General features: G+C 49.5%; 1 protein-coding gene across 2 annotated transcripts in view; it reads right to left on the reverse strand.

The window, feature by feature from the left end:
• Window positions 1-2617: 2617 nt before the first annotated feature.
• ZDHHC5 (zinc finger DHHC-type palmitoyltransferase 5) overlaps window positions 2618-13275 on the reverse strand; it is a 46811-nt gene continuing 36153 nt past the window's right edge. The window contains exons 5-12 of one of the 2 annotated variants that reach the window (XM_069979582.1): window positions 11266-11438; window positions 10466-10568; window positions 6439-6530; window positions 5172-5304; window positions 4724-4847; window positions 4156-4235; window positions 3403-3833; window positions 2618-2961 (exon numbers count right to left, since the gene is read on the reverse strand). In XM_069979582.1, the coding sequence (XP_069835683.1) occupies window positions 2823-2961; window positions 3403-3833; window positions 4156-4235; window positions 4724-4847; window positions 5172-5304; window positions 6439-6530; window positions 10466-10568; window positions 11266-11438 (1275 nt within the window). In that variant the 3' untranslated portion in view covers window positions 2618-2822. Of the gene's footprint in view, window positions 2962-3402; window positions 3834-4155; window positions 4257-4723; window positions 4848-5171; window positions 5305-6438; window positions 6531-10465; window positions 10569-11265; window positions 11439-13275 lie in introns of both variants that reach the window. The other variant, XM_069979581.1, reaches the window with a different exon arrangement.

Raw genomic sequence — 13275 nt, forward strand, 5'->3', positions numbered from 1 at the left:
AGACTATCACACCCATCACACATGTAAGTCACAGCCTATCGCACCCATCACGCATGTAAGTCACAGCCTATCGCACCCATCACACATGTAAGTCACGGCCTATCACACATGTAAGTCAGCCTATCACACCCATCACACATGTAAGTCACGGCCTATCGCACCCATCACACATGTAAGTCACAGACTATCACACCCATCACACATGTAAGTCACGGCCTATCACACATGTAAGTCACAGACTATCACACCCATCACACATGTAAGTCACGGCCTATCACACCCATCACACATGTAAGTCACAGACTATCACACCCATCACACATGTAAGTCACAGACTATCACACCCATCACGCATGTAAGTCACGGCCTATCACACATGTAAGTCACAGACTATCACACATGTAAGTCACGGCCTATCGCACCCATCACACATGTAAGTCACAGACTATCGCACCCATCACACATGTAAGTCACAGACTATCACACCCATCACATGTAAGTCACAGCCTATCACACATGTAAGTCACAGACTATCACACATGTAAGTCACAGACTATCACCCATCACACATGTAAGTCACGGCCTATCACACATGTAAGTCACAGCCTATCACACATGTAAGTCACAGCCTATCGCACCCATCACACATGTAAGTCACAGACTATCACACATGTAAGTCACGGCCTATCGCACCCATCACACATGTAAGTCACAGACTATCACACATGTAAGTCACAGCCTATCACACATGTAAGTCACAGACTATCACACCCATCACACATGTAAGTCACGGCCTATCACACCCATCACACATGTAAGTCACGGCCTATCGCACCCATCACACATGTAAGTCACAGCCTATCACACATGTAAGTCACAGACTATCACACCCATCACACATGTAAGTCACGGCCTATCACACCCATCACACATGTAAGTCACGGCCTATCGCACCCATCACACATGTAAGTCACAGACTATCACACCCATCACGCATGTAAGTCACAGCCTATCACACATGTAAGTCACAGACTATCACACCCATCACACATGTAAGTCACAGCCTATCACACATGTAAGTTACAGACTATTGCACCCATCACACATGTAAGTCACGGCCTATCACACCCATCACACATGTAAGTCACGGCCTATCGCACCCATCACACATGTAAGTCACAGACTATCACACCCATCACACATGTAAGTCACAGACTATCGCACCCATCACGCATGTAAGTCACTGCCTATCACACATGTAAGTCACGGCCTATCGCACCCATCACACATGTAAGTCACAGACTATCGCACCCATCACACATGTAAGTCACAGACTATCACACCCATCACATGTAAGTCACAGCCTATCACACATGTAAGTCACGGCCTATCGCACCCATCACACATGTAAGTCACAGACTATCACACCCATCACATGTAAGTCACAGACTATCACACATGTAAGTCACTGCCTATCACACATGTAAGTCACGGCCTATCGCACCCATCACATGTAAGTCACAGACTATCACACCCATCACATGTAAGTCACAGCCTATCACACATGTAAGTTACAGACTATCACACCCATCACACATGTAAGTCACAGCCTATCACACAGGTAAGTCACAGCCTATCGCGCCTATCGCACCCATCACACATGTAAGTCACAGACTATCACACCCATCACACATGTAAGTCACGGCCTATCGCACCCATCACACATGTAAGTCACAGACTATCACACCCATCACGCATGTAAGTCACAGACTATCACACCCATCACGCATGTAAGTCACAGACTATCACACCCATCACACATGTAAGTCACAGACTATCACACCCATCACACATGTAAGTCACGGCTTATTGCACCCATCACACATGTAAGTCACAGACTATCACACCCATCATACATGTAAGTCACAGCCTATCACACATGTAAGTTACAGACTATTGCACCTATCACACATGTAAGTCACGGCCTATCACACCCATCATGCATGTAAGTCACGGCCTATCACACCCATCATGCATGTAAGTCACGGACTATCACACCCATCACACATGTAAGTCACAGACTATCACACCCATCACACATGTAAGTCACGAACTATCACACCCATCACACATGTAAGTCACGGACTATCACACCCATCACACATGTAAGTCACAGACTATCACACCCATCACACATGTAAGTCACGAACTATTACACCCATCACACATGTAAGTCACGGACTATCACACCCATCATACATGTCTCAACAACTTGGTCTTTCTTATTTATTTTTAAATGAAATCATAAAAATGAAGGCACCCCCCCTCGTGTCGCCCTCTTGTGGAGGGGGAGGGGTAGTTATTGCCTGCTCCCCAGATCCTAGACTCCTCTGTATTTATAAACTTGTGCGGATTGCGTTCCTTCTTCTCCTCTTCTTCCTCCTCTTTCTCAGATACAGAAAATAAAAAAAATATAAAATATTAAAAAAAGAAATGCCCCCAGCTTCCAGGCCTCAGAAAGACGGCCTGGTGACCCGCCACACCTGGCCGAACCGTTTCATCCATGAAATACAGGTGGCGCTCAGTAAAAAAAAGGCGCCCCCCCCCCCCCCCCCCCCCCCCCCCCCCCCTCCAAAAAAAAAAAAAACCTCAGGAAAGTGGTAAATTGGGAAAAATTGTAAAAGTTTAAAGTAGATCCCACAAGCGACTCCATGGAAGGGAGGGGGGCGCACACAGAGGGGTCCGGCGTTGGCCGCGGTGGACTCTCACACTCCTCACTTTGGTCACTCTGACCATCTGGGTGTCCGGAAGTTCTCAGGGTCTCATACAGATATCTCGTATGTGGTTCCCCCCACGCCTGACACAGTCTTTACACCTCCCGGACGAGAGGGGCTCACTGGGGGGGAGACAGTGGCTTGGCCATTGCTGCGAGAGTGCACCGACTTCATAGGGGAATCGTCCCTGCGGAGAAACAAGAGGTGACTGAAACATCGACCAATACGAGAGAAAACTATAACAAGGTGCCGCTATGGATAAAATAATACCGCCATACAGTATACAGATTATACTGCCATCCAATGCTGCTATATACTACCCCCATTACCTAGGGTGAATCCCGGAATTCCAGGCGGTCCTCGGGATGTCTCCTCCTTCTGCACGGACCGGGAAGGCATCAGGAATCAAATGCGGAAGGTCTGGCTAGGTTCGATTGAACCTAGCTTTTTCCGCTGTTCGATCATGCTCGGACCCCAGAGGCCGAAGTCCGGAGACATCACAAACCCCAGAGATGTCACAGACCCCAAAGGCTGGAGACACCACAGACCCCAGAGACGTAACAGACCCCAGAGGTCGGAGCCTGGAGACGTCACAGAACATGGAGGGCAGTACAGGCAGTGAACTTACTTTAATGTTAACAATGGCAGAGCGGCTGCATCTGTATCGACCGAGCGGTGGTGAGTGATCCGTGGTTTGCCATAGCGGGGGGCAATTGGAGGAGGACAGGCCGGTCTCAGGCGCTCTCGAGCTGAGAGATACGGTGAGGAGTAGCCGGCGGTCTCGGGCTCGGTCTCGTCAGAGGGGCTCAGTAGACTCTGGTAGGACAGACTTCCGTTCTGCGTCTGATTCAGACTCTTGTAGGACGTGGACGTCGTTCCTTCTGATGGAAGAGAGGGCAGTGGTGCTGGGGTGCCTGTGGCGGAGCGCAGGCTGGAGGACCGGGCTGGTGGTGCGTGGCAGGAGTCAGGCTCTAGACTCGGCTCCGAGCGGGAACTTGGGGGACGAGACAGATCTGAGTTTGGCATCGGAGAGTCCTGTAGACTGTCTACACGGGGCAGCTGCAAGAGAGAGCAGAGGATTACTCTATGGTGCCCAGCATCTGGCCTGGGTTACTGTTTGGCGCCCGGTATCTACCCCAGGTTACTGTATAGCACCCAGTATCTGCCCTTGGTTACTCTATGGTGTCCAGTATCTGCCCTGGGTTACTCCATGGCATCCAGTATCTGCCCGGATTACTCTATGGTGCCCAGCATCTGCCCCAAGTTACTCAATGCCGCCCAGTATCTGCCCCAGCCGCCCAGACTAGAATCACTTTACAACCTGCTGCAAGGTGGAGGACAGGAGGGATACGGATCCCCCCTCACAGTACTGGGGTCTTACCTTGGAGCCGGGGGCGGGGCCACCACTTCCACTGCTGAAGCCGGGCCGGAATCTGTACATGGTGGGGGTAGGAGGACTTTCTGCGTTCAATAGGGAATTGTCTGGTTAAAGTTATACAAGATGTTGTAATAAAAACCACAGAGACACGAGACCATGTACAGACAAGACAAGACAGCTACCAGCAGCGCCTCCGCAGGAGAAGGGCTGCATTACACCATTCCCATAGGAATCAATGGGCAGAGATGCATAACTGATCCTGGATGGGGGGTCCTCCCCCTCCTCCCCGATTCGCCAAGATTTCATAGGCGATTCCAAGATCAGACAGTCCCTTTAAGAGAGGCTTGATCCGTGCCCCCAGGAATCCCGGATAATATAATGGCTGACTGCAGGATTAACACCGACAAGATAGCGTCTGGGGTCACGATGCCAGCTGGGATGGAGGGCCACGATGGCGTCTGGGATGGTGGTCAGGATGGAGGCTGGGATGGGGGTCACAATGGCGGCTGGGATGGGGGACAGGGTAGCGGCTGGGATAGGAGTCACGGTGGTGGCTGGGATGGTTACTCACCTTCTCTCTCGCCCAGGCTTAGTTGGCCTCTCAGTCCCGCGTAGCGGCTCAGGTCAGGTTTTGGGGGCGGCGGGGGTTCAGCATCTGCCGACTGAGATTCTGTTAACTCGAGACTGCTCCGAGACTGTAAGAGCGTAATAACAGGGAGACCATTATAAACCCCTGGCCAGCTGGAGGACACTTTACAGCCTGCTGCAAAGCTGTATAGGAATATATCAGCTCTATAGCTCTTCCGGCCTGTGGATTTCCAACTGCTATAAAACTACAACTCCCAGCATGGCCGGATGGCTGGAGAGACGGACTACGCTCACTTTACAACTGCTGCAAAGTAACAATAGCAGGAGGGTCAGGACTGACCCTGGGGCTCGGTTGCTCGCAGTGCATGATGGGAGTTGTAGTTTGGAGCCGGGAGCGGTGATGGGGTTGGTCAGTCTGTGTACTCTCGTACCTGGTAGTGCTGCAGGGGGCTTTGTATACCGTTATCCAGGACCTTAACGCCAATCTGACTCTCTGACACTTCAGGACGTAAAAACGGAGGCGAAATAGAGAGAACCGGCTGATTATGAGCGCGCTTTATATACCTGGGGAGACAACATACAGGTTATAGGGGTCAGTATACAGATCATATACGGGGATGGGGTGGGTGTGGTATAGAGATCATATAAAAGGGGGGGGTCAGTATACAGATCATATACAGATTATATACAGGGGTATTATAGAGGGGGGCAGTATACAGATCATATACAGGGGTATTATAGAGCGGGGGGGCAGTATACAGATCATATACAGGGGTATTATAGAGCGGGGGGCAGTATACAGATTATATACAGGGATATTATAAAGGAGGGGGCAGTATACAGATTATATACAGGGATATTATAAAGGAGGGGGCAGTATACAGATCATATACAGGGGTATTATAGAGGGGGGGGCAGTATACAGATTATATACAGGGATATTATAAAGGAGGGGGCAGTATACAGATCATATACAGGGGTATTATAGAGCGGGGGCAGTATACAGATCATATACAGGGGTATTATAGAGGGGGGCAGTATACAGATCATATACAGGGGTATTATAGAGCGGGGAGGCAGTATACAGATCATATACATGGGTATTATAGAGGGGGGCAGTATACAGATCATATACAGGGGTATTATAGAGCGGGGGGCAGTATACAGATCACATACATGGGTATTATAGAGGAGGGGGCAGTATACAGATCATATACAGATCATATACAGGGGTATTATAGAGCGGGGGCAGTATACAGATCATATACAGGGGTATTATACAGGGGGGGCAGTATACAGATCATATACAGGGGTATTATAGAGCAGGGGGGCAGTATACAGATCATATACAGGGGTATTATAGAGGAGGGCAGTATACAGATCATATACAGATCATATACAGGGGTATTATACAGGGGGGGCAGTATACAGATCATATACAGGGGTATTATACAGGGGGGGCAGTATACAGATCATATACAGGGGTATTATAAAGGGGGGCAGTATACAGATCATATACAGGGGTATTATACAGGGGGGGCAGTATACAGATCATATACAGGGGTATTATAAAGGGGGGCAGTATACAGATCATATACAGGGGTATTATAGAGGGGGGCAGTATACAGATCATATACAGGGGTATTATAGAGCGGGGATGCGGAGTCCCCTCAGCGAGGACGGAGGCTTTGGACCTACCTGGGTGGGGGGGAGCTGCACAGGACGTGGCTGACGTTTCGACAACATCCATTACTAAAAGGATTGACGCCTCCTCGGAACTTCCCGGTGACCTTTAAGATGTTAAAAATTGAGAAATGAAAGATCAGATGCTGGATGACAAGAACACCAAGGCTAGAACACACCGAGACTGAGACTAGAACACCGAGACTGAGACTAGAACACACCGAGACTGAGACTGGAACACCGAGACTGAGACTAGAACACACCGAGACTGAGACTAGAACACACCGAGACTGAGACTAGAACACACCGAGACTGAGACTGGAACACCGAGACTGAGACTGGAACACCGAGACTGAGACTAGAACACCGAGACTGAGACTAGAACACCGAGACTGAGACTAGAACACACCGAGACTGAGACTAGAACACACCGAGACTGAGACTGGAACACCGAGACTGAGACTGGAACACCGAGACTGAGACTAGAACACACCGAGACTGAGACTAGAACACCGAGACTGAGACTAGAACACACCGAGACTGAGACTAGAACACACCGAGACTGAGACTAGAACACACCGAGACTGAGACTAGAACACCGAGACTGAGACTAGAACACCGAGACTGAGACTAGAACACACCGAGACTGAGACTAGAACACACCGAGACTGAGACTAGAACACACCGAGACTGAGACTAGAACACACCGAGACTGAGACTAGAACACACCGAGACTGAGACTAGAACACACCGAGACTGAGACTAGAACACACCGAGACTGAGACTAGAACACACCGAGACTGAGACTGGAACACCGAGACTGAGACTAGAACACACCGAGACTGAGACTAGAACACACCGAGACTGAGACTAGAACACACCGAGACAGAGACTAGAACACACCGAGACTGAGACTAGAACACCGAGACTGAGACTAGAACACACCGAGACTGAGACTAGAACACACCGAGACTGAGACTAGAACACACCGAGACTGAGACTAGAACACACCGAGACTGAGACTAGAACACACCGAGACTGAGACTAGAACACACCGAGAATGAGACTAGAACACACCGAGACTGAGACTAGAACACACCGAGACTGAGACTAGAACACCGAGACTGAGACTAGAACACACCGAGACTGAGACTAGAACACCGAGACTGAGACTAGAACACCGAGACTGAGACTAGAACACCGAGACTGAGACTAGAACACCGAGACTGAGACTAGAACACCGAGACTGAGACTAGAACAACGAGGCTGAAACTAGAACACAGAGACTGAGACTAGAACACCGAGACTGAGACTAAAACATCGAGACTGAGACTAGAACACCGAGACTGAGACTAGAACACAGAGGCTGAGACTAGAACACTGAGACTGAGACTAGAACACCGAGGCTGAGACTAGAACACTAAGACTAGAACACCGAGGCTGAGACTAGAACACAGAGGCTAGAACACCGAGACTGAGACTAGAACACTAAGACTAGAACACCGAGACTGAGACTAGAACACAGAGGCTGAGACTAGAACACAGAGGCTAAGACTAGAACACCGAGACTGAGACTAGAACACCGAGACTGAGACTAGAACACCGAGACTGAGACTAGAACAACGAGACTGAGACTAGAACACCGAGGCTGAGACTAGAACACAGAGGCTAAGACTAGAACACCGAGACTGAGACTAGAACACCGAGACTGAGACTAGAACACCGAGACTAGAACACCGAGACTAGAACACCGAGACTGAGACTAGAACACCGAGACTGAGACTGGAACAACGAGGCTGAGACTAGAACACAGAGGCTGAGACTGGAACACCGAGGCTGAGACTAGAACACAGAGGCTGAGACTAGAACACAGAGGCTGAGACTAGAACACAGAGGCTGAGACTAGAACAACGAGACTAGGGCACCGAGACTGAGAGTAGAACACCGAGGCTAGGAGACAAAGACTAGAACACAGAGACTAGAGGACTGAGAGTAGAACATCAAGACTAGAACACAAGAGACTAGAACATAGAGACTAGATAACTGAGACTAGAACACCGAGATTAAAACACAGACACAAGACGATGGAAACTAGAACACAAAGACTAAAACATGGAGACTAGACGACAGAGACTAGAACAGAGAGGCTACAACACAGAGACTGGACAACTGAGACTAGAACACAGAGACTAGAGACCAAAACTAGAACCCTGAGACTGCAACACTGAACCTAGAACACTAAACCAAGAACGCGGAGAATAGAACACCGAGGCTAGAAGACAGAGACTAAAACCCTGAGACTAGAAAACAGAGACTAGACGACTGAGACTAGAAGACGGAGACTAGAGGACTGAGACTAGAACACCAAGAGTAGATGACCGAGACTAGAACACCGAGACAGGACAAATGAGACTAAATGACTAAAACTAGAACTAGACTAAAACATTGAGACTAGACAACTAAGACTAGAACACCAAGACCAGACGACCAAGACTAGACAATTGAGACCAGATGACTGAGACTAGAACACAGAGACTAGGACACCAAGACTGAGACTGGGACATCGAGACTAAGACACCAAGAATAGAACACCGAGACTAGAACACAGAGGCTAGGACACCGAGACTGAGACTAGACACTGAGACTAGGACACCGAGACTGAGACTAGAACACCAAGGCTAGAACACCGAAACTGAGACTAGAATACCGAGACTGCGACTAGAACGCCGAGACTGCGACTAGAACGCCGAGACTGAGACTAGAACACAGAAACTAGAAACATCGAGAGTAGAACACCGGGGCTAGAAGACAAAGACTAGAACACAGAGACTAGAGGACTGGGACTGGGACTAGAACACAGAGACTAGAACAAAAAAACTAGAACACAGAGGCTAGAACACAGAGACTAGGACACCGAGACCGAGACTAGGACACCGAGACTAGGACACCGAGACTAGGACACCGAGACTAGGACACCGAGACTGAGACTAGAACACCGAGGCTAGGATACCAAGACTAAGACTAGAACACCGAGGCTAGAACACCGAGACTGAGACTAGAACACCTAGACTGAGACTAGAACACCGAGACTGAGACTAGAACACAGAGACTAGGACACCGAGACTGAGACTAGAGCACTAAGACTAGAACACCGAGACTAGGACACCGAGAAGGAGACTAGAACACCGAGACTAGGACACCGAGACTGAGACTAGGACACAGAGGCTAGAACACCGAGACTGAGACTAGAACACCTAGACTGAGACTAGAACACCTAGACTGAGACTAGAACACCGAGACTAGAACACTGAGACTGGAACACCGGGACGAGAAAACTGAGACTGAGACTAGAACAAAGAGACTAGAACATAGAGACTACACGACTGAGGCTAGAACACAGACAATAGAACACCAAGACTAGAACACAGAAACTAGAAACATCGAGAATAGAACACAGAGGCTAGAAGACAAAGGATAGAACACAGAGTCTAGAGGACTGGGACTAGAATACTGAGACTAGAACACAAAGACTAGAATACACAGACTAGAGGACTGAGACTAGAGCACAAGAGACTAGAACACCGAGACTAGATGACTGAGACTAGAACATCAAAAATAGATTACTGAGACTGGACCATAGAGACTAGATGACTGAGACTAGAACACAGAAGGTAGAACACTGACTAGAACACTGAGATTAGACGACTGAGACTAGAACACCGAAACTAGAACACAGGCACGAGAAGATGGAAACTAGAACACAGAGACTAAAACAGAGACTAGACGACAGAGACTAGAACAGAGAGGCTACAACACAGAGACTAGACAACTGAGACTAGAACACAGAGACTAGAGACCAAAACTAGAACCCTGAGACTGCAACACTGAACCAAGAATGCAGAGACTAGAACATGGAGACTAGAACACCGAGGCTAGAAAACAGAGACTAGAGGACTGAGACTAGAAGACTAGAACACCGAGACTAGACAAATGAGACTAGAACACAGAGGCTAGATTAGGACACCGAGATTAGGAGCCTGACCTGTTCATTTGTGGTGCGACCACGGGAAACCAGGACAATGTGGAATCCTGTGAGACCGGCCACCGGGAAGAAGAACAGGCCCGCAACGCACATGACTGAAATACTGAGAGTGAGTTAAGACAATACGACCTTATGAACAGGGACAGCAGGGACTGGAGGGATAAAATGGAGAGCAGGGACTGGAGGCATAAAACAGGGATTGCAGGGACTGGAGGGATAGAACATGGACAGAAGGGACTGGAGGGATAAAACAGGGACTGGAGGGATAAAACAGGGACTGGAGGGATAAAACAGGGACAGCAGTGTCTGGAGGGATAAGACAGGAACTGAAGGGATAAAACAGGGACAGCGGGGGCTGAAGGGATAAAACGGATTGCAGGAGCTGAAGGGATAAAACAGGAACTGAAGGGATAAAACAGAGACAGCAGGGGCTGAAGGGATAAAACAGGGACAGCAGGGGCTGAAGGGATAAAACAGGGACAGCAGGGGCTGAAGGGATAAAACAGGGACAGCAGGGGCTGAAGGGATAAAAGGGATTGCAGGGGCTGAAGGGATAAAACGGATTGCAGGGGCTGAAGGGATAAAACAGGGACAGCAAGGACTAAAAGGATAAAACAGGGACAGCAAGGACTGAAGGGATAAACAGGGACAGCAGCGTCTGGAGGGATAAAACAGGGACTGGAGGGATAAAACAGGGACAGCAGGAGGAATGAGTGGTTAGGAATAGCAGAGAAGCCCCATAAGGTCATGTTATGACCACTTATAGGGACAGCGCCCCCTGAAGGTGCACAGAAGGATACGTGACGACTGCGGGGATGTCTCTGAGCTGGTCCGGATGTCCTAATGTGTAGAAAAGGCCACAGATGAAGACGCTCATAATATGCAACGTCAGGGACACCAGGAAGAGGAAGAAGTATCGGTAATTGCGACGTCCGATGCAGTTATTTACCCACGGACAATGGTGATCAAACTCCTGCAACGAGAAGAAACGTACACTACATATTATATATATATATATATATATATATATATATATATATACACATACTACTACTACATGTCATCACACAAGAAGTGACAGCTCTGGCCCACTATATATCTACCCCTTCCTACTTCCAGACACCACCCTCTTAATAGTGCCCATCACATCACCTGTCAGTACCCTCCTACTAGTGCCCATCACATCACCTGTCAGTACCCTCCTACTAGTGCCCATCACATCACCTGTCAGTACCCTCCTACTAGTGCCCATCACATCACCTGTCAGTACCCTCCTACTAGTGCCCATCACATCACCTGTCAGTACCCTCCTACTAGTGCCCATCACATCACCTGTCAGTACCCTCCTACTAGTGCCCATCACATCACCTGTCAGTACCCTCCTACTAGTGCCCATCACATCACCTGTCAGTACCCTCCTACTAGTGCCCATCACATCACCTGTCAGTACCCTCCTACTAGTGCCCATCACATCACCTGTCAGTACCCTCCTACTAGTGCCCATCACATCACCTGTCAGTACTCTTATCATATAGCATTATTCACTGGTGACATACATAGTAGCAGCTGACAACCCTCGCGCACACACAGAACTCACCTCCACACAGTTGTCGCACACGCTGGTGGCATACATAGTAGCAGCTGACAACCCTCGCACACACAGAACTCACCTCCACACAGTTGTCGCACACGCTGGTGGCATACATAGTAGCAGCTGACAACCCTCATGCACACAGGTCTCACCTCCACACAGTTGTCGCACACGCTGGTGACATACATAGTAGCAGCTGACAACCCTCGCACACACAGAACTCACCTCCACACAGTTGTCACACACGCTGGTGACATACATAGTGGCAGCTGACAACCCTCGCACACACAGGACTCACCTCCACACAGTTGTCGCACACGCTGGTGACATACATAGTGGCAGCTGACAACCCTCGCACACACAGGACTCACCTCCACACAGTTGTCGCACACGCTGGTGGCATACATAGTAGCAGCTGACAACCCTCGCACACACAGGACTCACCTCCACACAGTTGTCGCACACGCTGGGGGCATACATAGTAGCAGCTGACAACCCTCGCACACACAGGACTCACCTCCACACAGTTGTCGCACACGCTGGTGGCATACATAGTAGCAGCTGACAACCCTCGCACACACAGGACTCACCTCCACACAGTTGTCGCACACGCTGGTGGCATACATAGTGGCAGCTGACAACCCTCGCACACACAGGACTCACCTCCACACAGTTGTCACACACGCTGGTGACATACATAGTAGCAGCTGACAACCCTCGCACACACAGGACTCACCTCCACACAGTTGTCACACACGCTGGTGACATACATAGTGGCAGCTGACAACCCTCGCACACACAGGACTCACCTCCACACAGTTGTCGCACACGCTGGTGGCATACATAGTAGCAGCTGACAACCCTCGCACACACAGGACTCACCTCCACACAGTTGTCGCACACGCTGGTGGCATACATAGTGGCAGCTGACAACCCTCATGCACACAGGTCTCACCTCCACACAGTTGTCGCACACGCTGGTGACATACATAGTAGCAGCTGACAACCCTCGCACACACAGAACTCACCTCCACACAGTTGTCACACACGCTGGTGACATACATAGTGGCAGCTGACAACCCTCGCACACACAGGACTCACCTCCACACAGTTGTCGCACACGCTGGTGACATACATAGTGGCAGCTGACAACCCTCGCACACACAGGACTCACCTCCACACAGTTGTCGCACACGCTGGTGGCATACATAGTAGCAGC

This window comes from Dendropsophus ebraccatus, chromosome 8 (genome assembly GCF_027789765.1).
Source record: "Dendropsophus ebraccatus isolate aDenEbr1 chromosome 8, aDenEbr1.pat, whole genome shotgun sequence".
In the NCBI taxonomy this organism is placed as follows: domain Eukaryota; kingdom Metazoa; phylum Chordata; class Amphibia; order Anura; family Hylidae; genus Dendropsophus; species Dendropsophus ebraccatus.